The sequence below is a fragment of the Panthera tigris genome, chromosome A1 (genome assembly GCF_018350195.1).
Source record: "Panthera tigris isolate Pti1 chromosome A1, P.tigris_Pti1_mat1.1, whole genome shotgun sequence".
Lineage (NCBI taxonomy): Eukaryota > Metazoa > Chordata > Mammalia > Carnivora > Felidae > Panthera > Panthera tigris.
The window spans coordinates 105,204,319-105,231,678 of NC_056660.1; the positions used below are offsets into that span (position 1 = coordinate 105,204,319).

The following is a 27,360-nucleotide window of genomic DNA, read 5'->3' on the forward strand; positions in this document are numbered from 1 at the left end:
TTTAGTAATTTCTAATTTTTCTCATTTACTTAGTATTGAAACCTTCTTATTTTTTCAGTGTGCATTTCTTCCTCTTTGCTTTTCCCTTTTAGTGGCACCCCCCATCCCTCCCATGCCTTCACTTTTGCAACGCAGACCCGTACTGTCATTATCTTCAGTACTGGAAGGGATTTACTGACAGGAAAATACGATGTTGTTGTCCTCCTCTTCTCCCCGTCCCCCAGGTGCAGGCACCTTGTTCAGGCCGAAGTAACAGGGTGATTTTTATAAATGTGGAGTAGATGATCTTTCAGTTAATGATATGATTAATATTTTTCTCCAAAAGGGCCCTCGAAGACAAGCCATGAAAGAGATGTCCATTGATCAAGCCAAATATCAGCGGTGGCTTATCAAGAACAAGATGAAGGCTTTTTATGCTCCAGTACATGCAGATGACTTGAGAGAAGGTGCACAGTATTTGATGCAGGTAAATTTGTCCTGCCTTTCAAATAACAGAATTCAAGTTCTTTGTAACCTTTGAAAAACCTTTTACATTCTAGGTTTCATTCTTCATATCAATAAAAATGGTAAATCTTTTAACATATTTTTATTACTAAGATTTGTGTAATTGGAGAGCGTAAGGAATGAAAGAAATAATGTGCCCTTGGCAGCCCAGGGAAAACCTATTTGGAAATTATCCTAGCCTATTTCCCTAAGACGTTTCCCTTTCACTTTCTGCTGTACCTCACTGGGGTTAGTTTGTAAGTGTGAATTAATGGCAGTCCTTATTTAATTCTTTAAAAATTCTTGTTCCTTACTGTATTTCTCACTATTTACTAAACTTAGATTTCACTTGCAGTTTTGTGTATGACTCACTGGTCAGAATTTGGGATTTGGAGTTGGTCCTAGATTGACATGTTAGCACTACCACTTCCTTATTATGAATTTTTACTGAGAAAGTTCCTCAACTTCTCTGAAGCTCAGTTTCCTCAATCAGCCCTGAAGTTTATGGGAAGAAATAAATGGGTTGGGATCATGTTGGCCATCTTTTTTTTATAGGAACCCCTTTCTTCAAAAGAAAGCTTAACCAGAAGCCCATTCACTGTGTTGATTGCAGAGCTGCTCTGTTAAAGCAGAGGTGGGAGGCTCAGCGTGCTGTCACCTGCACATTCTGTTTAGATATTTTATAAAACTTGACAAGCACAGGATTAAGAATATCTTAGGCGAGCCTCAGGAATAATAAGGGGTGGTAGTGGGCTTACTTTGGTAGATATAAAGTCTCATCATAAACTTTAGTAATTAACACATAGTGGTATTGAATTAGTGATAATAAGGTTAATGGAATAAAACAGAAAGGAGAAATAGAGCCCCTCATACAGAAAATTTAATATATATGGAAGTAGAATTAAAAGGATCAGCTAGGGCAATTGGTGATTCATGTGAAAAAATAATAGATCTTTACAAAGACTACACAAAAACCACTTCTAGAGGGATTAAGGACTTAAATGTGAAAGGCAAAGTTTTTAACTATTAGAAGAAAAATGTAGAATAATTTTATGACTTTGAGCTAGGGAAGGATTTTTATTTCAGTGAGACACAAAATTTGAACTCTGAAGTTCAGTCTGCCAATTCCAAGTGTTAGGAGCCGTATGAACAGTTGGAAATCTTTGAACTGCCATAGTAACATAGATGGCACAGTCACTTGGGTCAGCAACCTGGCAGTGTCCTCTACTTTCAAAGTGTTCGTATCCTCGGACATTCCGTTCTTACGTGTGTTCCTTAGAGAAACTTTTACACGTGTAGGGAAGACTATATGAAATTGCATAGCAGCATTATTTGTATTCGTGAAAAAGAAATGGAAGTAACTTCAACAGCCATCAGCCACAAATTGAAAGATCGTGGTATAAACATGCAGTGGAATTCTACATAGTGATAAAAGGGAATTAGTTATACGTAGCAATAGGAATAAACTTTGAACACAGAAAGTGCTAAGGAAAAATAGCAAGGTAAAAAGACAGGAACAATATGGAGATGATATAAAATTTTAAATATACGTAAATTAAACATGTATATGTATGTATGTATGCCTAAATGATGAAATGGTGAAAATACAAAGAGGGCGTGACAAGGATACATAGGGTGTTTGAAGTGTGTTTGTAATGTTTTTTCTTAAGCTGGGTGATGGGTACATGATTATTTAATGTATTTGCTTTTCTGTGTAAAGTATTTAAATATTTCAAGTAAAATTCTGCTTCTGGTCATATGGTTGTTTCTAGTGGGTAAATCTTAACTTGCTTTTGTGCGATTTGTAGGAACATTTCTAGAACCACTTTATGTATTTAAGAAGCGTTAGGAAGGAAAATACTTCCTTAGAGCAGTGGTTCCTGAACTTGAGCGTACGTCAGAGTCATGTAGTGGGCTTGTTAAAACACACTGCTGCGTCCCACCTTTGGGATGACTTAGTGGGTCTTGGGTGAGCAGGGAGAGTTTGCATTTCTATAACTGCCCCTGGTACAGTGCGGACACTACAGGTTGAGAACCTCTGCCCTTAAGCGTTTCTGTGGTAAAAATGACACTGTTGACGAGTGTTAGGATCCATTGTCCTCCTCACTCTTCTTCCCCCTAACATGTTCACCCCAGTGGGTCTAGACCGTTTGAGCAGTGTGGGGATAAAGGTAGGATGCATAGCGCGTGGTAGTATTTTGAGACTGGCCTATAAACTGGTGGATGCAAGCATTTCACTAAGATGCCCAAGAAGTTGCCTTGATTATAGTGGCAGAGCTGTCTGAGTAACTGTGTAAAACAAACTTACATATAGGAGAATTATCTCTGCAGAATTAATCACCGACTTCTTAGTGTAAATTGTCACTGACAGTATTTCTCTTTCTTTTGTACCTTCTGGAAACCTGTTAACATCCAGTGGCAAAAGCCTGTATGTCTTATTAGAGGTTTATAATCTTTGTCAAAAACCGCTTTTGAACATTTTTACTCTACCTTACTTATGCTGTCTCTTCTCGTTTCTCTCTCATTTATCTAGTTACTGATTATAAGCATTCATGTATCATTGACTTAGCATTTAAGTATCCAGGCTCCACAATAAATCTCAAGATTCACGATTTTAAAAAAGAGGCAGTCTTCTCCAGTAGCACTGCTAGCTTCCTTGTGTATTTGTATCTTTCTGTTTTCTTTTTTAATGGCAGGAGCCGCTTAATTGTCAGTCAATTTTAAACCTTCATTTCAAAGAGCAAAAACTTACTGTCCTTACTGAAAATTCAGATTACAGATTACATTATGGGGGCCCTTTAAATCAAGTGGGTCTCATTCACAGTCTCACTCTAGACATAACTTTACCTTTTTTCCTGCACAAAAATAGCCCAGAATTATACTCTTTAATACATCCTGAATGTTTGTGACCTTTCCTCTTCATCAGCCACTTTTTGAGGTAGACAGTAAGTTCTTTTAAATTCTTCTGAAATAAATAGATCAAAATAATTTAATTCTTATACCAATAAGAATATTAGAAATATAAATTATGTACAAATTATGTCTTATAGCCACATCTACAAGAAATATTGTGCCATGAGATATTAACTAATGATAATTTAAAGCAGTCACTAATTTGGGGGCACCTGGGTAGCTCATTCGGGTAAGCATCCAACTTTGGCTCAGGTCCTGATCTCGCGGTTCGTGAGTTTGGACCCCGCGTGGGGCTCTGTGCTGACAGCTCGGAGCCTGGAGCCGGCTTCGGATTCTGTGTCTCCTGCTCTCTCTGCCCCTCCTCCACTTGCACTCTGTCTCTCTCTTTGAAAATAAACAAACATTAAAAAAAAATAAAAGCTATCCCTAATGGCTGAACATTTTAACCATCCAGGACACGGAGCCAAAACTCTACAAGTATTGTTTTCAGTAATTTTTAAAGTAATACAGATCTCACAGCAGTATTTAACTACATTTCAATAGGTAACCATAATGATTGGAAATATTTTTACTTAATAGTGAAAGACAGAAATAAAAAGCCATTGTGTACCATTGTGGAAATAGTTCTTTCTGCTGCAGTAAAAATGGTTATGATGATACACAGGAAAATATAATAACAAACTAAAACACATTTCTTGTCAGCAAATTCTGGTGAAAGATGCATAGAAAACATTGCTGAAGATCCAAAGAAACAACACAATGGGAATATTTGAAACTAAAGACGTTTGTAATAAGCTTCAGAGGATTGTATTTTGCCAAATCAGTTTCAATTATGGAGTTCCATGAAAAACTGCTTTTATGAACCATTAAAGAAATCTGTTTTCCAGAGAAGACCTATTTTCAGTAATAAATTGTTCTTTAAAACACAGGATATTTTATGGAAACTGAAAGCATTACTTCTGACTGAATAACTACTTTGATTAGAATTTACAAAGGATTTAGGGATGAGTGATACATTTCAAATTTCTGTGCTCAGTCATTCAAGGGAAAGTTATTGAAATAATGAAGTTGAAACAAGTGGACAGAGTGCCGCAGGGTGTGATTGTTAATTTTATAAAAATAAAACCTTTTAATTATTATGTTGTGACAAAAGTTTGTGATGAAAAAGAATAAAAATGACATGATTTTGTATCATCAGTAAGTTATTGGTTATCTTGTGGCCTTGTTCTTTAAAAAGCTCTAAAACTCAAAGATGTTTCTTGCTTTGCTTTTACCAAAAAAAGAAAAAAGAAAAGTCTGTGTGGTTAGTGGCTATCTTGATACCTAATAGATAGTTTTAAAAAACAATGATTGTCTTTTAGCTATGAAGGTAAAGAGTTGTTTTTAATATCTAGTGGGATAGATATTTTTTCTTTTTTGAAAGAAATTTGTGCATGGAGAGAACGTTTTGAGAAAGATTTTAAGTTTTATATGGTTAGGATATTGCTAGCTATCCCAAATCGTATGGACAGTATCTGGCACATGATCACATAATATATACTTGGATTAATTTAATCTTGAAATTAAGATTTAATTGTTAATCTTTCAATAGATTAATCTTTAAATAAAGATTAAAATTAATCTTTAAATTTATTTTGAGAGAGAGCACATATGTATACTCTCAAATAAATATTAAAAGAATAAAAATAAAAAAATAAATGTTTATAGCCCGTCTGTTTGGAGGATTTGATCCTTTATAAAATATTTTGCTGAATAGTATATATTGAAAGTTGTGTTTTTCCTTTGTTTTAGGCTGCTGGTCTTGGGCGTATGAAACCAAACACACTTGTCCTTGGATTTAAGAAAGATTGGTTGCAAGCAGATATGAGAGATGTGGATATGTACATAAACATATTTCAGTAAGTATCCTTTTAATCCAGGAACTTGGTTCAGAAAATGAAAACTTGCACTGGTTTTCAAAGCCTGCAGTGGTTTGTGAAGCCTGTTTTCTTAATACGCTCTCTTCTCGTAGAAGCCTAAGAATGAAAAGAATCACATGCGGTTATCTGGGTTGTCACTTGACGAGCTATTCACAAAATGTTTTGATTGATGTTTCTGTCTCTCTTAATACATTGGAACATTCACACACGTGTACAAATGAGCACACGACATATATACTCTAGCTTCTCATTCAAGTTAGAAAGAGTTGGGGTATCCTTACAGCTGTTGCTCAGCAGATTTCCCGAATGTCAGACCTCTCACCTTGCATTCTGTCATTATAGTATCTGGTGCTGAGGAGGGCATTTCATCATTGATATCACCCTTCAGATGGTTAGGTTTATTCTCTCACACTGATTTACATGTTATTACTTTATTTATGCATTAGGTGATTTGCATTTTTTTTAATAAAATTTTTTTAATGTTCATTTTTGAGAGAGAGTGAAACAGTGGGGGAGGGGCAGGGAGAAAGGGAGACACCTACTCTGAAGGAGGCTCAGCACAGAGCCCAATGCAGGGCTCAAACTCTCCAACTGTGAGATCATGACCTGAGCTGAAGTTGGACGCTTAACGGACTGAGCCAGCCAGGCACCCCAGTCATTTACATTTTTTAAATGTACTTACATGCTTTGATTTTCAACCTGTTTGTGAACTGTAGATTTTGAGTCTATAATTCACTTCTTGGTGTAATTTAAATGAATGATATTTATCAGACAGCTTGTGTTGGTTTAACATTACTTCATCTTCCCTTGTATGGATTGTCTGGTGCATTCTTTTTATTTTTTTGTTACTTTGTCTTTCCGACTTGAGCTGGTTTATGTTATAGTTGATTTTTATGGATGTATCTGTTTAATCCACCACAAATGCTTGTTGGAACTAAGTGAGTTATTTAATAAAAAGAATAAAACTTGTTATTTTTGGCAATTTCCTTATTAATTTTGAAATACTTCCTTTTCCTAGTATTCTGGGTTTGCTTAACAGGTCCCTTTATCTCATTTGTACTGTTTTATAGAGGATAAGGATTCCCTTTCACACTACCATTGTGTTTTGTTTTTTTTTAATTTTCTTTAAATGTTACTTCTTTTTGAGAAAGAGAAAGAGAGAGTACAAGTGGAGGAGGGTCAGAAAGGGAGAAACAGAATCCAAAGCAGGCTCCAGGCTTCAAGATGTTAGTACAGAGCCTGACATGGGGCTTGAACTCAAGAGACGTGAGATTGTGACCTGAGCCAAAGTCGGATGCTTAACCGACTGAGCCATCCAGGCGCCGCTACCATTATATTTTTAAGTTTTTTTATTTTAATTCCAATGGTAACATTTAGTGTTACATTAGTTTCAGGTGTATAATATTGTGATTCAACAATTCTCTGCAATACTCAGTGCCCATCATGATAAGTGTACTCTTAATCCCCATCACCTATTTTTTTCCATCCCTCCACCAACTCCCCTCTGTTCTCCATACTTAGGAGCCCATCACACCACCATTCTTTTTTTTTGTTTTGTTTTTTGGGTTTTGTTTTTTTTTTTAAGTAATCTCTACACCCAACATGGGGCTCGAACTCACAACCATAAGATCAAGAGTCCCAAGCTGAGGCAACCAGGTGCCCCACACCACAATCCTTGGTTGGAGAATAATTTCTTCTTATTATAGATGCTGATGAAACAGAACTGTTCATTCTTTCATATCTTGTTTTTCTTTACATACAATTGTACTTTTTAAAAAAAAAATGTGTTTGGCAAAGTAGCTCTATGACCAGGTTCAAATCTTATTTCTCTGAATTTTGATCTGATTATCCTTAACTAAGTAGAGTTATTTCCCTTACTGGAACTCCTGTTGGAGCCATAAGTACTTACCTGGATCACATATGATAATTTTGTGTCCATAGCTACCTTGAAATCTATTTGAGGGAGTAACCAGATGTTATACTTTTTAAAAAATCTCTTCATATTGATTAGGCAAGTATAGAATGAATAAGTTTTCCCAAGTAATTATTAAATGCTTTTAGTAAAATTAAAGCTTTTCTGATTTTTGACCTACTATGGTTGCTCTTTAGCTTTGGGGTTTCATCCTACATTTCTAATTCTGTCCTATCCACTTTGCATACGTGAGGACTAGGAAAGGAAGGACAGTGTGAACTTTTAAATCATGTGGGCCATCTGACATGGACTGTGCTCTTTTCTAAAGATGCAAGAGCAGTGAGATGGAATAATTATCCCAAAATGTAGAAAAAGTGACATTTTTACAAATAATTCTTCCACTGTTAGTTGTAGTTGCTCGTATGGAAACACTGAAAAGAAAAGAGTCTTTCTGACTTTGACCTTGTAGGAACTTGAAGTGCATGTTTGCTCTGAGAGTCAAGTATTACTCTAAGTATTGTACAGCAGGCAGCAATTAAAATAGAGGCAAAATGATGCTTTCTGGTTTCCAGAGCCATAGAAATTGATGTCAGTTTCAAAGCAGTGATACTGCTTATGCTTTTATCTTGTGACACTTAAGTTTTGGTTCTGATTATAAATACTTTGAGCACTTGAGGTTTACTTAATTTACTATGCCTAGTAACAGCATGGAGAGGCTAAAACTCCAAATCAAATTATAGCTTAGAGAAATTTATTTGTTTATAGCAAAAATATTTGGCTACTTTATTCCACGGTAAACTTGGGAAGCTATATTCACTGGCTTTTCTTTAAGGACCTTGATTTTAAGTCATTTGTGATTTATTAACTATTTTTCCAAATACTTGTAGTTACTCTTCTCTAGCGTTAGGTCTTTCAGGATACAGCTGAGGAAGGTTACTGTGTCCATTAATTTTCCGATGAATCTCTTCAGACCTTAGCTAATTCATTATAGGAATGATTTAAAACAAAAACAAAAAACATCAATAAACCAATAAAACATCTCTTACAATGATAGGTATTCTTCTTTGTGTCTGGGAACAAAAATTTGATTTTTTTTTTTTTTTGGCATTTTAGCCCTTTCTTTTGGTTATATAGAACTAGGTTGTATGTAATTTTTTGAGTATAATGAATATTGGTTGCTTCATAATTAAAAATAATAATGAAAGATAAAACTCAAGCCTGTTACACTCTGGGGAATGACCCAAAGTTTAGGAATTTGTAATTCTTTCAGTAGATTTGAGAAAAACTTGAATCCACATGATTCATGGTCTCAACATAAAGTTTCCAGAATTGAAGTCTGGTTTTAGAGTTGTCTTTGAGGTTTTAATAGATTTTGCATGTGTTATAGGATGATCCCATTTGTGTTTAAAAAACTCGAAATGACATATGAATGCGTGTCTACAAATGCACATAAAATCTTTGTATTACCTTTTTAAACATTTTTGTAAAAATGTGAGAATTACTTAAAAATACTCTGGTTTCTTTCAGAAGTCATTCCTTTATATTCTATTCTCTTTCTCAGTGGAATCACTTTGCTTTGTCTTCTTGTATTTCTCTTAGCTTTAAGGGTGTAAGCCTAAATTAAGTATGGTGGGAATATTGAATGTTATTTTTCCGTAATTTTAGTTTGTTTCAGATAGGATAATAGTACAGGCATGCTTTAAATGTCTGGTGTAGGTAGAGTGTCAAGACTATAAAGATGTATGCTTAACTCGTTTTTAAGAGTTAAGTGAAGAAAGGAAACAGAAGAAAGGAAAGGGAATGGTATAGAATTTGAAGCAGACATTATATGGGTCTCACTGTATTTTTAAAAGCATATGTTAGAAATAAGACATTTAAAGCTGAAGGTGTTTTAGAAATCATCTCTTACTGCCTTCATTTTATAGAGGAGGACACTAACATTTTTGTGATTTTGATTCTCCCCCCACCCCCATTATAGTGATGCCTTTGACATACAATATGGAGTAGTGGTTATCCGCCTAAAAGAGGGTCTGGATATATCTCATCTTCAAGCACAAGGTAAGTCTTGCTCGAATAAATGTTTTACTTTAAAAATATAAATGACTCTGTTAGTTCTATGTCATTCTCACAAATTCTTCAATAACTTTAACATTTACTATCTGTTTTGTGTCATGTACTTACTGTATGGCATTTGGAAGTGAGATCTTTTCAGCTCCACCATCTTTTCAGAGTTGGCACCAACCTGGATGATGGCTGGTGATTATTAATGGAGAGACTAAAATTCAGTGTAAATCATAAGTTTAAGAGAAATAAGCATGACTTATGGTTTTAGATTGGCCAAATTTATAAAAATACATGATAAATACTATAGAGAAAAAAATGTTAATGACTGCTAAATCATCATTTTCATGTTTATGAAGGTCATGCTTTTTTTACACACAGGTATATTAATAATGAAAACTGAACTTGGTAATGTCATTTTCTCTGTCTTCAGAAAAGACCCTATAAGTCATTTTTCATAACTTTTTCGTTTTGAAATGACTATAGATCCATAATAAGTAACAAAAGAAATAACAGAGAGGTCCTCTGTACCCTTCATCCATTGCTCCCAGTGGTAACATATTGAATATCTATCATTATACGTCATAACCAGGAAACTGGCATTGTGACCATTTACCCACCTTATTCAGATTTCACCAGTTCTACTTAACACTTGTGTGTGTGTGCCCATGAACATGTGTATAGTTCTGTGCCGTGTATCACATGCGGTTGATTCATATAACCAGCACCATAATCAAGATACAAAACTGTTCGATCGCCGCAAAAATCTCTCGTGCTACTCCTTTATGCCCCCACCATGCCCTTCATCTCTCCCCCATCATTAACCCCTGATACCCACTACTCTCCTCTCCAACTATGTAATTTTTAAAGCATTCAAAAAAAATGTTTTTAGATGAAACTTTAAACCTAACTAAGGTATACTGATTACTTTTGCCACCTTAATAAAAACTGGGAAATTCTATACCCTTTGATGATTTCCTGGTAGTTTAACAAGTATTATAAGTTTAAGAAATTGCATACCTAATATTTTACCCTTATCAATTAATTAACTAAATCATCAAAAATAGCTAAGCCTAAATAGCTGAGAGGCACATCATGAACTTTTGTCACCTGTTTATATATTTAAACAGTTGTAATCCTCCCCCTCCTCCCACCATTTTAAGGGTATTGTGCAGTTTTGAAAGGAACGCTTTGAGGTCTTTATCCATGGAACACAAAAGTATGGCTTGCTGAAAATGCATTTTCTTACTCCGGAGTAGGCCTTACAAAATACTGTTTCAGTTCTCTCATGAGCTGCCAGCAATTGAGGTTTAGGGTACCTGTTAACTGCACAATTAGTTGTGTTCCCTGTCACTCTCAAAAGTATGACAATTTGACTAATCAATTACATATATAGTTGTGTAATCCACTGTGATTTGAATCTGACTAGAACTTTAAGAAAACATTTTCATGTGTTTCAATTAGGAAAATTGTTTCGAAGGTCTTGTTATTCGTCATCAGGATTTGGACACAGGAATTTGGTTCAGCACAGGATCAAGAGCACAGGCTTTGGAGTCAGATCTCCTTTGAAAATCCCAGCTTTTTCTCTTAGTACATAGCTCTGTAGCCTGGGCAAATTTGCTGACTTCCCAGCTTCAGTTTCCTCATATCTTAAAACAGAATTATTGGGGTGCTTGGGCTGGCTCAGTCAGAAGAGCCTGAGACTCTTGATCTTGGGGTTATGAGTTCTAGCCCCACGTTGGGTGTAGAGATACTTAAATAAAACATTAAAATTTAAAAAAAACCGGGATTATTTCATAGGGTTGTTGTAAAGAAATGTCTGCGAAGTTCTTAGCATAGTCGTTTCTCTTATTTCTCATCATACACACAAATCAGTGATGAGGATTATCTGTCACCGATCAGTTTCTTATGACATTTGTCTTCGTGTCGCATGTTTTCATGGTGGAAGTTAACTGTTTACTAACTACTTCTCAAAAGATACAAAATGGAGAAAGTGCTTTAAAAATGAAAAACTGGTACTCTACTGTGAGTTGATGTCCTGGTTTTGTCTCTGTAGTCAAGGGTGTAATTTTTCAGTATTGTTTGTCATCTTACACATATGTGAACATTTGTCACATTTTACATTTTTTACATGTGTAAATGACTTTGAGAGTAGAATTTATTCACATTCTATACACTATTCTTTTGTCTGCCACACTTTTATGCTCTTTGAATCTCACTCATTACTAATTCCTCAGCACCTAATTCACATGTCTGATACTTAGCCATGGCTCAAGATATTTGAGTGAATAGTTCTTTCAGATTATCACATTTGTTTACCTAAGAAATCATGTACTGTAAACTTACTATTTCTTCCTAAACTGTGCTGTGAACTGTTATTTAATTAATATACCATGGTGCTTTAATTAATGGCTAAAATAAGATTTGGATAATAATTTGATTACTTTCATGTCCATAGAAGAATTATTGTCTTCACAAGAGAAATCTCCCGGTGTCAAGGATGTGGTACTAAGTATGGAGTACAGTAAAAAATCGGATTTAGATACCTCCAAGCCATCCGATGAGAAAAGTGTTACACACAAAGGTAATTTTTATTCAGACAAGAAATGTTATTAATGGTAATGTTTAATTTGGGGAGAAATGGTTTTTATTATATAACATGTCTTATTAAGTAACCCATTCTCTCATTTGTACTGTTCATTTCTAGTAGATGAGGTAAAATGGATGGCTACAACATGATTAGCTATTTTTAAAATACTAAAGTCGATCGTAGAACAGAAGCCATGCCAATTAATTATACACTACACTAATACCTGCTTGTATATTTTTATATATGCTTTAAGTGAAGCAATTTAATTTAAAGCCTAGGTTAAATCTGAACTTGGAAAGTAACATGGTAATTTTAGAGTAATGTGATAGAGCATAAGATAACCCTGGAAGAAATTAAGTTGACCACAAATCTACATAATTTTTTTGTAAATCAAGATACTGAAATACCAGGGATTTTGTTTATGTTCTGACATATTTAGAATACTTTTTACATCTACTGCACCTGGAGTTGTTGAGGTAAAACCATGTAATAAAAAATCACATGCAGTTGTATTCCTCACTTAGTCTCTGAAGGAACATGCTATTGGTGTTTGGTTACTGAACTGTTTGGCCATAATTGCACACCTACTACCCCTGGTGGCCCATGTGGTTCAGGCCACGCAAAGGTCTCCAAATCTCCTGAGACGCTGAGATAATTTCATCCATAAATCTGTGTCATGTTTACAAGACGGAAAGAGGGATGACTTCCAAATCTTACTCTCCCGCCCTCACTCTCCTACCTCTGTTCAGTCAGTATCTCCATCTGTCCTGGTCCCAGCTGGCACGCAACAAGAAAAATCTGCACTGTAAATCATCAAACCATATCATGCTTTTTTGATTCCTATCAAAGAATTACTATTCTTTTTCTGAAATTGATCACTTTGGACAAATCCTGTCGCTGTGAAATCAATCTTCCCCAGATTACATAGAAGCACTGCTGTTACTTAATATTTCTTTGCTCCTTATTTACATTGGCTGCTCAGAGTAGTGGTAGTTGAGGCTTTAGTTGAGACCTCTTTTCCCTTTAAGTTCTTTGCTGGCTTGATTATAATTTGTTTCTTGTTTCATCTCAAAACTCTATGAAAGATTCTAAAACTGCTTTTAATGTTCCTGCATTTACTTTTAGTTTATGGTATACATGCTCTCATTTTCTCTTTTTATTTTTGTTATCATTTTCTTTTTCTTAAAACCGATCCTTTCTTTACAGAATCTGTTAGGAATTGATAGGTAAAACTATGATGGGAAAGGAAGAAGTAATAGTCATCAAGCATCTACTCTGTGCCTTTCACATTGCAGTAGGTGTTTTCTACACAGTAGCTCATTACTGTGTGCCACAGTCTTGGGAAGTCATTATTTTTAGAGTAGGAACCTGGGGTGAGTACATACCTGCTCACCTTTTTATTTTGAAAATGTCAATAGCTTTATTACCTTCAGATACCTTTAAATATCTTAGTGTAAATTATTTTTTAAGTGTCAGGATTTCCTTAACATTTTTTGAGCTCTCTGAAATAAATACACAATTTCCGCATTTATATTTATAATTGTTATTTTTACTATCATCAAAGACAGTATCAAATATCTACTTTATAAGAACAATAATACATAATCCTATAAAATTAAATATAATAATTGAAATGTTCCCTAAGAGGCATAAGAAATTAGCATTCAAAAATAGCATTAATTTTATTTTGTGTTTATTTTCTATGTAGCCAGTTATTTTCAAAATTAACATAGAAACTATAGAAAAGTTTATATAATTTAAAGGTGTTCAGAATTAGAAACATTCTTGTGTAGTCACCATATAATTACAGGTGTTCGGTATGTCTTTCTTGGTTACTGTGGCACACAGCATGCAAGGGGACAGAGAGAGCACCCTTTGAATACTTACTTTGTGCTAGGCACTGAGCTAAGGGCTTTAATGCTTGCAGCATAATGATCTGAAGAGGTATGTATTGTTCACCCTTTTACTAACAAGGAAAGTGAGGAGTTAACTAACCACTTCAAGCTGACGCAGCCAGGAAAAGCGTTAGAGGGAATCCTGGAACCCTGGGAGCCACTTGACTCCAGAGCAGTGTACTCTTCCCTGTCCGGGTCCGGAGTTTTACATGCCTCAGACACCTCACATAAAGCTTATCTGAAGAAAAACCTGAGATTAGCAAAACTGTTAACCCCAAGAAAATACTTAAAGATACCTAAATACAGATGGACCAGTACATGCATACAAACATATATACATGTATATATATGCTTACGTTTTATATATCAATTGATGTATATATGTATAAATAGTATTTTATATAAACCAAAAGACTCTGTCTCTGATCAAATTCCTTCCTGTTTCAAGTGGGGATTAGTTTTTACAAGGACCGGATATCCATTAAACGTTTCTAAAAGTAACTTTTCAGTCATTTGCCCAGTGATGCAGTGGCAGTGTTTAAAATTCATGTGTTATCTGCAGTGTCAGTTTTTAACGTCCTATTTCAATTTTATAAGCCATAGTTGAAATTCTTTTCAACTGATTTCAAGTATGAACATTTACAAGTTTAAAAATCGTGTTCCAGTTTTTGTCAGTTTTACAGGAATACAATGTAGGGGTGAGCGTTCATCAGTAGCCCTGTTGGAGGGGTCTAAAATATGTTTGCTTTTAAAACTCCTCAACACTCAGTGTAGAAGATAAGTATTTTCAGTCTTGATTTTTCAGACTGTCTCATCATACTATGCTCTGTTTATAAATGTGCTCTATTTACATTTTCATTATTAATATAAAGACAATTAACTTATATTTTGTGTTTTTTAAACATAATCTAGATGAGGAAGAGGATGGCAAGACTCCAACTCAACCACTGTTGAAAAAAGGCAGGCATTTTTCATCATTTTGTTTTAATCCCCTTTTTCATACTGTTAACTCTTTAATTCCAACTTTGCTATTTTCTTTTTTTACCTTAGTTTTTATTTCCATGGCAAGGTGATGCTACACTTATTTATTGAATGCAGATTAGAAACATTATCTTTAGTCCAACTAAAAAGTATAAGTCATCCCAGGGAAAGGGAGTATATCAAAGGCAAATTATTTTAAATCATCATAGCATTTCTGAAATACTCAAACCTTGACTGTCAATACCAGTTTCTTATTTTAAACTGCATGGTTTAGGTGCTAAACAGAGACACTGAAATGGGTCTCTTTGCCAGTGTCACTTGCATTCTTTACCATCAGGTGTACCAAGCCAAGCCCTTAATTTTGATACTAATATATTTTTCATTTCAAAAATTACAATATTTCTCACAGCCCTGCTGCGTTTGGGAGATACACAGTCATGTCCCCGGGCATGACTTTTATGAGAAGGAGATAGAGGTGAGAGTTACGGAGCAGTGTGGTTTGGCAGCCATATTATGTCATCATGCACAATCATTCGTCATGTTTGCGTGTATCATGGCAGCATGAGAAGTGAATGACAGACATCCTGCAGAAACGATCTGATTTCCTCCTGTGGATTCCTGCTTTTAAAAATTTGCTGTAGGAGTCTCATAATAGTCATTTGCTTGCTCATAGAGTCAGTGCTGAGTTTTTTGGTTTTTTTTTTTTTTTTAAGTTTTTAATTCCTGGGAACGTGGGAACTTCCTTGGTATATTGCTCTTTAGATCTGCAGCACGTGGTGCCCTCCAAGGAGTTCTACCATCTTTCTGTGCCTCAGAGAAAGATGTGTGGTTATATGGCTTTAGCTTTTTGCATCACAAACCAAGGGGTCAAGTTAGGTAAAGATGAGGGTGTTTGCTTAGACTCAGAGGTTTCACTGTGATAATTGTTAGATTGTATTCATTCGTCTTCCACTTCCCTCTGTCTTTTATATTAATGATGGCATTTTATGTAAAATAATTTTTTGATCTTATATTAATGATGACATTTTATGTAAAATAATTTTTTGATCTTTAAATTACTGAGGAAAAAGATTATAAAAGTGATACGTTCATGGAATAGGCATAAGCCTCATTTGTCCAGTTAGCGTAAAACAACTTCTCAAAAATTAAAATCTAGCAGTCAATTATAATATTCTTGATTGGTATTGGTATTCATGCTTCTCTTTCATTAAGAATGCTTCAAAATATTAGAAATTAGGCAAGATAATTTGGATGAGTTAAGCTGTTGTAAAGATGTATTTATCTGTGAACGTCTTTCGAAAGTACATTTAAATTATAAACCACTGAAAGTTTATGATGGATGCCATATACAACTGTCTGCATTATAAACATTTAAATATACAAGAGTTAGGGAATTATAGGAATTCAGCAAAAGAGACTTGAGTATTTATCTCCCTTACATGTTCTTTTTCTGCTTCATCCTTTAGAATCCAAAGGCCCTGCTGTGCCCTTAAATGTAGCTGACCAAAAGCTTCTTGAAGCTAGTACACAGTTTCAGAAAAAACAAGGAAAGAACACTATTGATGTCTGGTGGCTTTTTGATGATGGAGGTAAGGTTGTTACCATGCTTTTTAGCAGTTTTACATGTAGTGAAGTTGTGGGACTATGGGAATAGTACTAAGAAATGACGTGTCCTCTTCATCCCTAGACCCCTTTCCAGTTTTGTCAACATTCCCCAAAGCACCAGGATTAGTTTCAGAATCAGGTGTTGCACTTAACTGTTACCTCTTCAGTGTCCTTCACTTTGCAAGTTGCCTACTTCTTGAGCTCATGACCTTAAGATTTTTTGGTTTTTGTTGTTTTTTTTTTTTTAATCGACCAGTCTGAGAATGTCACTAGATTTGAAGTACCATTTAATCTTTTGTCATAATTAGTATACATTATGTAGGTTTATGGTAGAAATATTACAGAAGTGACACTATGCTCTTCTGTCTATATCTCAAGTGGGACATGATGTTTGTTTTGGCTCATGACTGGTGAAGTTAGCTTTGACCATTGAGTAAGGTGGTTTTCACTAGATTTTTAGAATGAAAAGTTACTGTTTCCCCTTTTTAATTACACATATTAGTGGATGGGGATTTGCTTTTGGATTAGGTAAATATACCATCATTACTACAACTTTTACCACCATCTTCAGCATCCTTTGATACTTTAGCCTGCTCTTATCATTGGTGTGGTGTGTTTGTGGTTGCCAAATGATGATTTTCGAATCCTGTTATTTCTTCCTCTTAGTTGGCTTCTTACTGTAAGGAAGAGCTTTCTCTTTTTTTCTATCTTTGTGAACTCATAGACTGTATTCAGTGTGAGATGATTTGTCATTCTCATTATTTGTTTTGATGTTCAGATCGTTTCCATATTTGGCCAGCAAGATCCTCTGTAGTCTCACTTCTGTGTCCATTTGTCATTTCCCAATCATAAGATGTTCCAGACTTACTTTTGTACTGTGCCTGTACCAGCCATTGAGTCACCTTTTACCCGAGGAACGCTGACTGCTCTTAGTGGAGAATGCTATATAGAAACAAAGATACGCTCATTGCCACTGCAGTGTCACTGCTCCCAGGCCCTCTCAGTAGACGGGTCTCAGAAACTTACCATAGATATGTTAGTACATGTAAGTATAGATTGAACACCCATTCCAGTTTAAACACTGCAGGGTTTTATCCAGCTTCTTCCTTCTTGGAGTTCTCATTTGAGAGAGAAACCTGGCTCCCACTAGGTTCAGTGAAGACTCTCAGTTCCTCAGTCCTCCTGTATGTGACTAACCTCCCGGTTCCATTAGGCTTCCCTCCTTGTTCAGGCCTACCTCATGGCTTTCTGTCTGAATTATTAAGGAAGAACAGATAGAAAAATATTGTTTAATGCAGAGTTGTAGCAGACATTCTTTTAGAGATTAAATTGAATTAAAAGGTCTTAATTGAGAAATTAGCATTTCGTGAATGATTTTTTATATTTTTATGATTTAGGTTTGACCTTATTGATACCTTACCTTCTGACTACCAAGAAAAAGTGGAAAGACTGTAAGATCAGAGTGTTCATTGGTGGGAAAATAAACCGAATAGACCATGACCGGAGAGCGTAAGTGTATTTAAATGGAAGAGCATTAATCTAGCCATACTTCACTATTACAGTATATTTGATAGTATAAAAAAGACACAGTCCAGAAAATGTCAGTCAGGCTGTCCTATACTGAAGCTGAAAATCTTGTTAAACAACTAAAACCTCATTCTCTTTAATTTAATCTTTATGTTTAAGTTGTAGATAGTTCATTTTACTGATTCCTAATATTTTTTCATATATTGACATTTTAGAAAGTCTTTGTTAAAAATTTGCAGCATTTAAATGTTAGGCATGTAAAAAAAATCAGTGGATGTGCCTCCAAATCACATATTCCTGTGTGAGATACATTCTGTAGACTTGAAGACAACAGAAATGAAGGATGCCGCGGTCATCCCTTGTCTTACTCCCGCTGTACTGTCCCCATTCTATTTCTGGTTGGAGTGATTTGCTACATACCCCACACCTCGTCCCTGACCTTTTCAGCACACACTATACACTCTTCTCTTGAGTTCACGTTTGAAAAGTAGAGCTCTGATGACAAGATGCCTCTGCCCAAATACTTGGAATTTCCTCTCTGTTACATTCCATAGAAAGCCTGTGCTAAAATATGACAAAGCCCAAACCCTCTGTCCTGTTCTCCACACTGTGTCTTACCCCTCACTGTGGTGCGCACTGGTGCACCTGCCCTGAACACACATGCTGTCCCAGGCTTGTACCCCTCTCTGCTCTCATCTCTACTGTAAACAGCTCCTCTCATGAAACACTCCAGACTTTCAAGTCCAGCATTGCCGTCACTTTCTTTGTGACACTTGCCCTAATGTGTTTTATTTTTATACCATTGTCTCCCCATTAGTTGTTACCCTTCCTTCCTCAGTAACGGTATATTTGGTATCACTCGCTGCATTCTAGGTACTGTATTAATTTATTTTTGTATCTTAGATTTGAGTTTCGTGGGCCCAGTGACACATAGCAGGCACTTAATAGATCTACACTGGAATTCAACTAAATGTCGAGTCATCTCACATAGTGAATTATGCAAGAAATACTAGAAATAATTCAAAAGTTAAACCTGGAGCAAGTCTGTTTTCTAATGTCTTAATTTAGAAAACTCTGTTTTCTTAAAAATAGAATCCCCTTGTGCTGACAGCTTTTCCTTTGTGTTTTTTTCCACTTTTTTGTTGGTGCCACCAAGGTTTCCTTGCCATCTATGCCTCTGAAAAGGTATATCTTTACTGAAAAGTCAGAGGCTTGTTGGAGCTTCTTTTTCATGTCTGTCCCAGTCCCCCTCCCCCTCAAAAATGCTGTGAACTTGATCTGCCATTAGTTACAGCTTTTGATGGCCCCCAAAAGTCCTGTTTGGGTCTTGAGATAGGCATTCTTCATGGATGGAAGAAGAATCGAAAAATAATTAAACTTAACAACTGTTTACTAGTTTTTGCGGAAATCCGTATAGTCACCAATATAATCTGTCTAAAAGTTTTAACTGAAGTATAGTTGACATATATTATTGTTGGTTTCAGGCGGGCAACATAGTGATTCCATATCTCTTTATGTCGTGCTCACCCCAGGATTGCTACCATCTGTCCCTGTACAGCGCTATGAAAATACCATTGACTATATTCCCCAGGCTGTACCTTTCATCTTCGTGACTTGTTCATTCTGTAACTGAAAGCCTGTATCTGTAACTCCTTGTGACAAAAATTAAATTTAAAAACTAGTTGCCTTCCAAATTTCATTATTACTGTCTTTCCATTCATGATTAGATCCTAAGGAGCGATTCAGAGAAAGTGAAAGAATATAACCAGAGTCTCTACTCAGGGAATTTTGAGTTCTACTCAGTTGAATGTACGGTGTGAACTAACACAGATGAACTTTATTCAGCACCTGATACAGTTTTCCTATAAATGATGCTTTTCAGATACAGTGATTCAGCCTGAAATGGAATAAAAATACATAGATGCAGCTTTTATGTATCTCAATGCTTTTCATTTTTGTTTTAGGATGGCTACTTTGCTTAGTAAGTTCCGGATAGACTTCTCTGATATCATGGTCTTAGGAGATATTAATACTAAACCAAAGAAAGAAAAGTAAGTTGTTGGATAAATTACTCTGTATAGATAACTGATTCTTTTATGGATGACCTACTCACATATTCCAGTAACAGATCATTCAACTTAAACTAATTACCTGGAGGTTTTACCTGCTGTTAGCATGTGAAGTCAACTTTTTTAAATCTGGTACTGACAGTTGGCATGCCTGTAGCTGTTACTAAAGTAAGTGTAAGGGCTTTCAGTTTTCAGAGAATTCAGTTAGTGCTTTACAAGTAATTTCTGAAAATCCTAATGCCACAGAAATTCCACATGGTTCTTTGAATTTCCACTGTTCATGCCTATATTCATTACCACCACTCACTCAATTCCTACTCCACATTATATATTACTTTTCACTGTTTTGCCTTATTAGTAAAATAGGAGAATCAAAAATTAGCCTATAATAGTTGCAATCAGAATTCTCAAGGGTCAAGGGAAAGTATACTCATGGAATAATCTACCTGAAAATGGTACGTAGAGATTGTTATAATAATATGTATATTTATGTTACCAGGCATAATTTTAATTATTCTCAAGTAAATTGTTGAATAAATGATGAAGCTGGTTTAAAGAATTTATCTTAAATAGAAAATAATAAGGTATACTTTGTAAGCTTATAATCAGGGAAGGATTTGTTTCCTTTTATAAAACAATATATGCCAGGAACTTTGTATGAAACTTGATACTGAAAAATATTTTTCACATTCATAGGGGATTAGAGTGTTTATGTTCTTTTACTGTCTCTTATCCTATTAAATTACCTTTGTATCTAGAGATTAATTGTGCATCTTCTTAAATGTTAAGTATCTGTGTGTTCCTACCTTCAGAATATTCTAGTACCTTTTCTCCTACTACTGCTCCTTTCATTCAGTGGTACTTGAACTAGGAAAGGTTTTGAATATTTTGAGTAAAGGAACAACACAATTTGACATATTGCTCAAAAGGATCATCTTAGCTAAGGTGATGGAAATGTATGTAGGTTGACAGGGGAGTGGGCATAGGAGCAGGGAGTAGATACAGAGAGATCGTTGTTAGCAGTTCAAATTACAATTCTGTTATTGTGAATATGGTTCTAAATCTCTAATCAATTTGAGAAACTAGAGATGGCTGTTTTCTGAATAAGTTGCCAAAGAGATGGTTATAATTAGGGTGTGGAAGTGAGCAGGAGAGATGGAAAACACTGACTTCTCAAATTCTGATTTAGCATTTACGATCTTAGTGTTAAGTAATTCAGATTGTGATTGTCAGTTTTTTTTAAGTATTGTAGCATTTGATGAAATGATTGAGCCGTATAGACTTCATGAAGATGACAAAGAACAAGATATTGCAGATAAAATGAAAGAAGATGAGCCATGGCGAATAACAGATAATGAGCTTGAACTTTATAAGACCAAGGTATTATTTCTCTTCTGCTTTCCTTTCATTAATCTTCCATTGATTTTTTTTTAAAAATACGTTAAGATAGAAGTATCAAGAACTATAATTTGTTATGGGAGGAACCGGTCTTGTAAATTCAGTCTCCTCTAAGTTGGATCTGTATGTGAACAGTGTGTGTAAATCATTAGGTCTTTTTTAAACTAGGGAACAGATACTTTTATTACACCAAAATTATTTTGGTTTCTTTTTGCTTACTTCTATATAGTTCTCTGAACCACACTAGATTCCACTTTTCCAATGGTCTAGGAATGACTTTGTCTTATTTCCTTTCAGACCTATCGGCAGATAAGGTTAAATGAATTATTAAAGGAACATTCAAGTACAGCTAATATCATTGTCATGTAAGTAATGTCTATACTAAGATTTTCTTCGGTATTCATTTTATGATAATGCGATTAGGATTAATTGCCATAACAAGTACATACGTATATATTTCCCAGTAATGATAATAGTGGTTATAAGTAGGAAAAACAAACTTTTGTTAATATACTTCAAGCATACGGAAAAATCACTTAAGGTAGGAGGAAAGAAAAGCAAAAATCTTAAGCTTATATGAATCTAAGTAATTCTTTACCACAATAGTTTATTATGGAATTTTTCCTTCTTTTTCCCACCTTTTAAAAACTCCTTGGCTTTGAGGACACTCCATCATATGTGGGGTACGAGGACCTCAAGTTAAACTTTGGACCCTGAGGTGGTGGAGGGCACCTGGCTGGCTGAGTCTGTAGAGCGTGCCTTTCTTGATCTGGGGTTGTGAATTTGAGTGTGACATTGAGGGGTGGATTGTACTGACTTAAAATAATTTTTTTCTTTTTTTTTTTGAGAAAGAGAAGGCACAAGTAAGCAAGGGGCAGAGAGAGAAGCCCAGCACACCTGAAACGGCACTCAAGCTCATCTGATGCCAGACTTAACTCACGAACTGTGAGATCATGACCTGAGCCGAAGTCAGATGTTTAATGAATGACTGAGCCACCCAAGCACCCCTCCAAATCAGTTTTTTACTATTAAACTTGCCTTAGATTTTTAAAAAATCTTAAAAAAAAATTGTAGACTCCAGGCAGCATCCTCATAGAAATAACACCATAAAGTTACCTTGGGGGTTTAATGTAAAAAGTGGTTCCTGTCTGAATCTGCTCCCCCAGTTTTCCACACACAAACTTTACATACAGACACTCTGTCCTTGCATTGAATATAGATGTTAATGCTTTCTAGCTTTTTTTTTTTTTCCTCACTAAATCAGATTCGGTAGGTATTACTTGAACCTGAATTTTCTGTCATGGAGCCTGGGTCCTTCAATAGGTTAAACAAAAAAAAAAAACTCAGTCCTCCCAAAACATCCCAAATGATAAAATAATACTAGAGAAATGTTGTTTTGATTAACAAAAAAACAATACACCAGAAGATTTCAAGTTTTGCTGCTAATGATCAGATACTGTAATGGAATATGCTAAAACAGAAGTCTAGAGAGAAACAGTTGATAGGGCAACTGGTGACTGCTACCACTATCTACAAATAGGAATGAAAGACCAGACATTTGAGTGGCTCAGTCCATTGAGTGTCTGACTTCAGCTCAGGTCATGATCTCATGGTTCGTGGGTTCGGGCCCTGTGTTGGGCTCACTGCTGTCAGTCAGGATCCTGCTTCAACTCCTCTGTCCCCTTCTCTCACTGTCCCTCCCCTACTCGCACTTTCTCTCTCAAAAATAAACACTAAGAAAATTAATGAAAGCCCAGAGAAATAAGAGAAGTTGAAAATTAATACATAGAATTAATTATGTTTCAGTTTTGTTTATCCATGTGTAGTTTCTGCTTTCAAAATTCAGATAGAAACAGCCCTTTCTCCTAAAAGAATTCTGTCCTTAATGAAGAAGGGAAAATGTGAGGTTTAGTGTTAGATATAAAATGTGCTACAGTTGATAGAAATACTTATTTCTATTCTTAGGGATAAATTTTAAAAATCTTTTGTTCAGACATGTGAAAGGGAGAATAGTGATCTATGAGTATAGTCATTGTTACGCTATGTTCAGAATTTGCCACGCTCAAAAACAATGTGTAACTAACCAAAGTAATTTTTAGTTAATATTAGTAGGGACTCCATATATAATTTTTATTACATTTTCTATTTTCAACTTAAATGCATTGCCTAATTTCCTTTCTCTTTTTGATACCAGGAGTCTCCCAGTTGCTAGGAAAGGTGCTGTGTCAAGTGCTCTCTATATGGCCTGGTTAGAAGCTCTATCAAAGGACCTACCGCCAATTCTCCTAGTCCGTGGGAATCATCAGAGTGTCCTTACCTTCTATTCTTAAGTGTTCCGACACAGTGGACAGCCCTCCAGATGGTACTTTAGTGCCCAGTGGAGTAACTGAAATCTTCAATGACACATTAACATCACAATGGCAAACTGTGACTTTTCTTTCACTATTTCATTAATTTGAAAGCACACAGGGAAGTTGCTCCATTGATCCGTGTATGGAGACTTCAGTTTTAGTCAAGTCTGTATTTCAATCTGAATGAATGATGATGATTCCTTGTTGCTGGACTGAAGCTCATGAGAGTAAAGTTTTCCTTTGCTACTTGAATAGCAATAAAAGTGTGTTATTTTTTGATTGATGAGAGGAGTACAAAAAGCCTTTAGCCTTGAGGTGCCTTCTGAAATTAACCAAATTTCATCCATATATCCTCTTTTATAAATTTATAGAATGTCAAATTTTGCCGTAAGCTATTATTTTTATTTCTAGTCTCTTCCACCGTGAAATGAAATGGACACTGCTTTTCTTCTTCCATTGACCAATTAGTGTTGAGTACTGTATGTTTTCTATTACTTTTGTAAAGGTATCTGTTAGATACTAAAGATGAGAATTAGGGCAAATTAATGAAAAATGCAAAAAAAAAAAAAAATGATAACCCAAAAGTGACCCCAAAGGTTAGGTTTCTGTGGGTTTATATAAAATGTAGATCTAGGAAAAAAAAAGACCCAATAAACCTTTCTTTGTTTTGTTTTTTTTTAATCTCTAATTGGCTATTTGTATTTTTATTTGAAATCTTAGGGACAGTTGAAGATTTATCCAGTACTTCTATATACCATGCTGAAAAATCTCCTGTTGTCATTCTTCAGACCAAAGTCCTCAAAATCATTTGTATCTATTAGAAGGGAGATCTGTCCTAATTTATAGTTTTCCTCAAATCTTGAGGGACTTTTAAGAAATGCTAAAAGATTTTTCTCGAGGAAAATTAGATAAAATAATGTCATCAAATAGACTATTTCAGTAAACAATATGTGGAATCCCACTGTACCATCGTTTATAAATCATTAAAATATTTAATGTTTCATCAAATGGTTAAATGGACCACTGGTTTCGTAATGAAATGTTTTTAGGCTTAATTCATTCAATTGTCAAGTATACTTAGTCTTAATTAATATACTCAGGTTTGAACAGATTATTCTGAACATTTAAATTTAATCCATTCTTAATACTTTAAAACTTTTGTGTTAAGAAAAACTGCCAGTTTGTGCTTTTGGAATGTCTGTTTTGACATCATAGTCTACTAGTACAATTTTGACAGTGCATACGCACTGTTACTAAAAGCTTTATATACAATTATCAATGTGAAGTTTTTCATTTTTTATTCAAGGAAGGATTTCCTAAAAACATTTCAAGGGATAGATGTCTGCATATATGTATGTGTGTATGCATACGTATATGCATACACAGATGCATACGTGTATATAATGACGTTTATGTTGCTGGTGTTTTTGCATTTTAAAGTGATCCAAGATTCATTAGATTAAAATTTTTTTGTTTTGGTAAACATAAGTTCAAAATGAGATTGAAAGGTAACAGGTTTCCTGGAGAACAAAGGTGATCATTGGAAGGGCATGTAACTTCACACAGTTACTGTTCAGTTAGAAAATGGAGAACACGTCCGCTACAGTACTGTTCAGTGAGTTCATTGGCATAAATCTCCGTGGTGAAGAATGTATGCAGGTTTTCATGAATCTTGATAGAAATCCATAAAATTACTACTGTTGTCAATAGTGCAGTCTTTTTGCTGCGTGAGCATAAACTAAATGAATAGACAAGTGGAGATCTGATGATAATTTTGAATTCAGAATGTTAAAATGAAGTAATTGTTTTTCCAAATTTTTTTCCCTACATTATAACTCACAGCATTGTTCCATTTTATTGCAGGTTTTGTAGTGTTTTGGGGGAAAGACAGTAGAAATGTCATATTATTCAGTAAACAATATCGTGTTTGAACTTTTTAAATGGATAATAGGGCATGAATTGAGTGCTGCTATCTTGAAATGTGCACAGGTACACTTACTTTTTTTTTTTTTTTTTTCTGGAATTTTTCCCATTCAGGAAACCATCATTGTGATCTGTACTGCAGGAACCAAATGTCATGCGTCATACATATGTGTATAAAGTACATAAAATATATCTAAATATGCATAATGGGGGGAGGGTAATATTGTCTGTGAAATAATGTAAGAAGCTTTTCACTTAAAAAAAAATGCATTACTTTCACTTAACACTAGACACCAGGTCAAAATTTTCAAGGTTGTTGTAGTACTCTAATAAATTTCAACAATTCTTAGAGATGCTAGCTAGTGTTGAAGCTATTCTACTCTGTTTTATTTATGCTGAATTTGATTATTTTAATGCCATTTTTTTTTTAATTCTAATCATTGGTGATAACTTGGAAATAAATATGCAATGGCATTGGACAGTTCATTATTTCTATAGGTAAATACCGGGTTTAGAGAGAATGGTGGTGTTAAGCTGATTATTAAGGGTTAATTAAATCAAATATTTATTTGTTACATTATTTCATTTGTACTTTAGGTTTCCTTTTACATTCTTTTTATATGCTTTCTGACGTTACATATTTTTAAAGACTATGGAAATAATTTAAAGATTTGAGCTCTGGTGGATGTTGATCTACTAAGTTTGAAAATGTAATATTTTGATAATACTGTACTATAACTGTCACACACCTGCTTTTCTAACGTTTTAATGTGGAATATTGCAGTTGCTGCTTGTACAGAGGTTACTGCAATAAAGGAAGTGGATTCATTAAAACTACTTACTGTCTACTCTTCTATTTTATCTGTTTTGGAAATCTTTGTCAACTTTGTGATATACCCTCATTTATAGGACTGTTATTTCACAATATCAGAGTTTTTTGGTGGCTTTTACTGTAATATTCATGCCTTGGAAAAGTTGTTTGAAATTGTTTGCTATCCCTGGGCCTTTGTCCCTAAGCCTCATAGTCCCTGTCTTGTCTTCGGAAGACTTTTGGCTAAGCTGATTAGCGATTCTATAAAACATTTTCGCTTTCTTTTATTTGAACATTATAGTAAGCATGTCATATATGCAGGGCGGTTAAGTTATCTCTGTTTTACTCTTGAGAAAGCAACTTGGCGCAATGTAGGGAGTTTCCTGAGGTCATGTGGCAAATAAGTGAAGAATGTTGGCCGAGAGCCCAGATCTTTCATCTCCTGGGGTATCTCTATTACGCGTTCACTGCTGCCTGATCCATAACTAAGAGGTCTGGGATAGACTGGCTATTTCCAAACTGCTCGTCCATATCTGCCAGCAAATGTGTGTTCAGGTAATGCAATTAAAGTTAGAAATACAGAGTGGCTACAGGCTGGCTAATACATCTGAAGCCAAATAGAGGTGTCCACTGCATGATCTTTACTTCTTGCTTATTGTCCAGTAGTCTGCTATTCAGGGTCCTTATTTCTTTGGGGACTTAAAAGGGGGTTCAGAGGCAACTATGAACTATGAATGTGGCATTTCCCAGTATCATAGTATCCAAAGGTTTTCCAAGTTGGGATGCCATTCATCTTTGAGCCAGCAGGTATTTTTTGTTCATTCACTGGGAAGAAAATACAAATGCATGTGATACATTTCTGTCTTTATGGACCAATAGGATGTGTGTAGGTACAGAACCAATAGGTGATAGTTTAATGTTG

The 27,360-nt window shown here is 35.1% G+C and overlaps 1 protein-coding gene across 2 annotated transcripts in view; it reads left to right on the forward strand.

The window, feature by feature from the left end:
• SLC12A2 (solute carrier family 12 member 2) overlaps positions 1-26,464 on the forward strand; it is a 109,756-nt gene extending 83,292 nt beyond the window's left edge. The window contains exons 17-27 of one of the 2 annotated variants that reach the window (XM_015540046.2): positions 326-466; positions 5,188-5,294; positions 9,206-9,285; positions 11,747-11,872; positions 14,686-14,733; positions 16,221-16,343; positions 17,757-17,868; positions 19,851-19,937; positions 21,200-21,335; positions 21,651-21,718; positions 23,548-26,464. In XM_015540046.2, the coding sequence (XP_015395532.2) occupies positions 326-466; positions 5,188-5,294; positions 9,206-9,285; positions 11,747-11,872; positions 14,686-14,733; positions 16,221-16,343; positions 17,757-17,868; positions 19,851-19,937; positions 21,200-21,335; positions 21,651-21,718; positions 23,548-23,683 (1,164 nt within the window). In that variant the 3' untranslated portion in view covers positions 23,684-26,464. The remainder of the gene's footprint in view (positions 1-325; positions 467-5,187; positions 5,295-9,205; positions 9,286-11,746; positions 11,873-14,685; positions 14,734-16,220; positions 16,344-17,756; positions 17,869-19,850; positions 19,938-21,199; positions 21,336-21,650; positions 21,719-23,547) is intronic. The other variant, XM_042983170.1, reaches the window with a different exon arrangement.
• Positions 26,465-27,360: the final 896 nt, after the last annotated feature.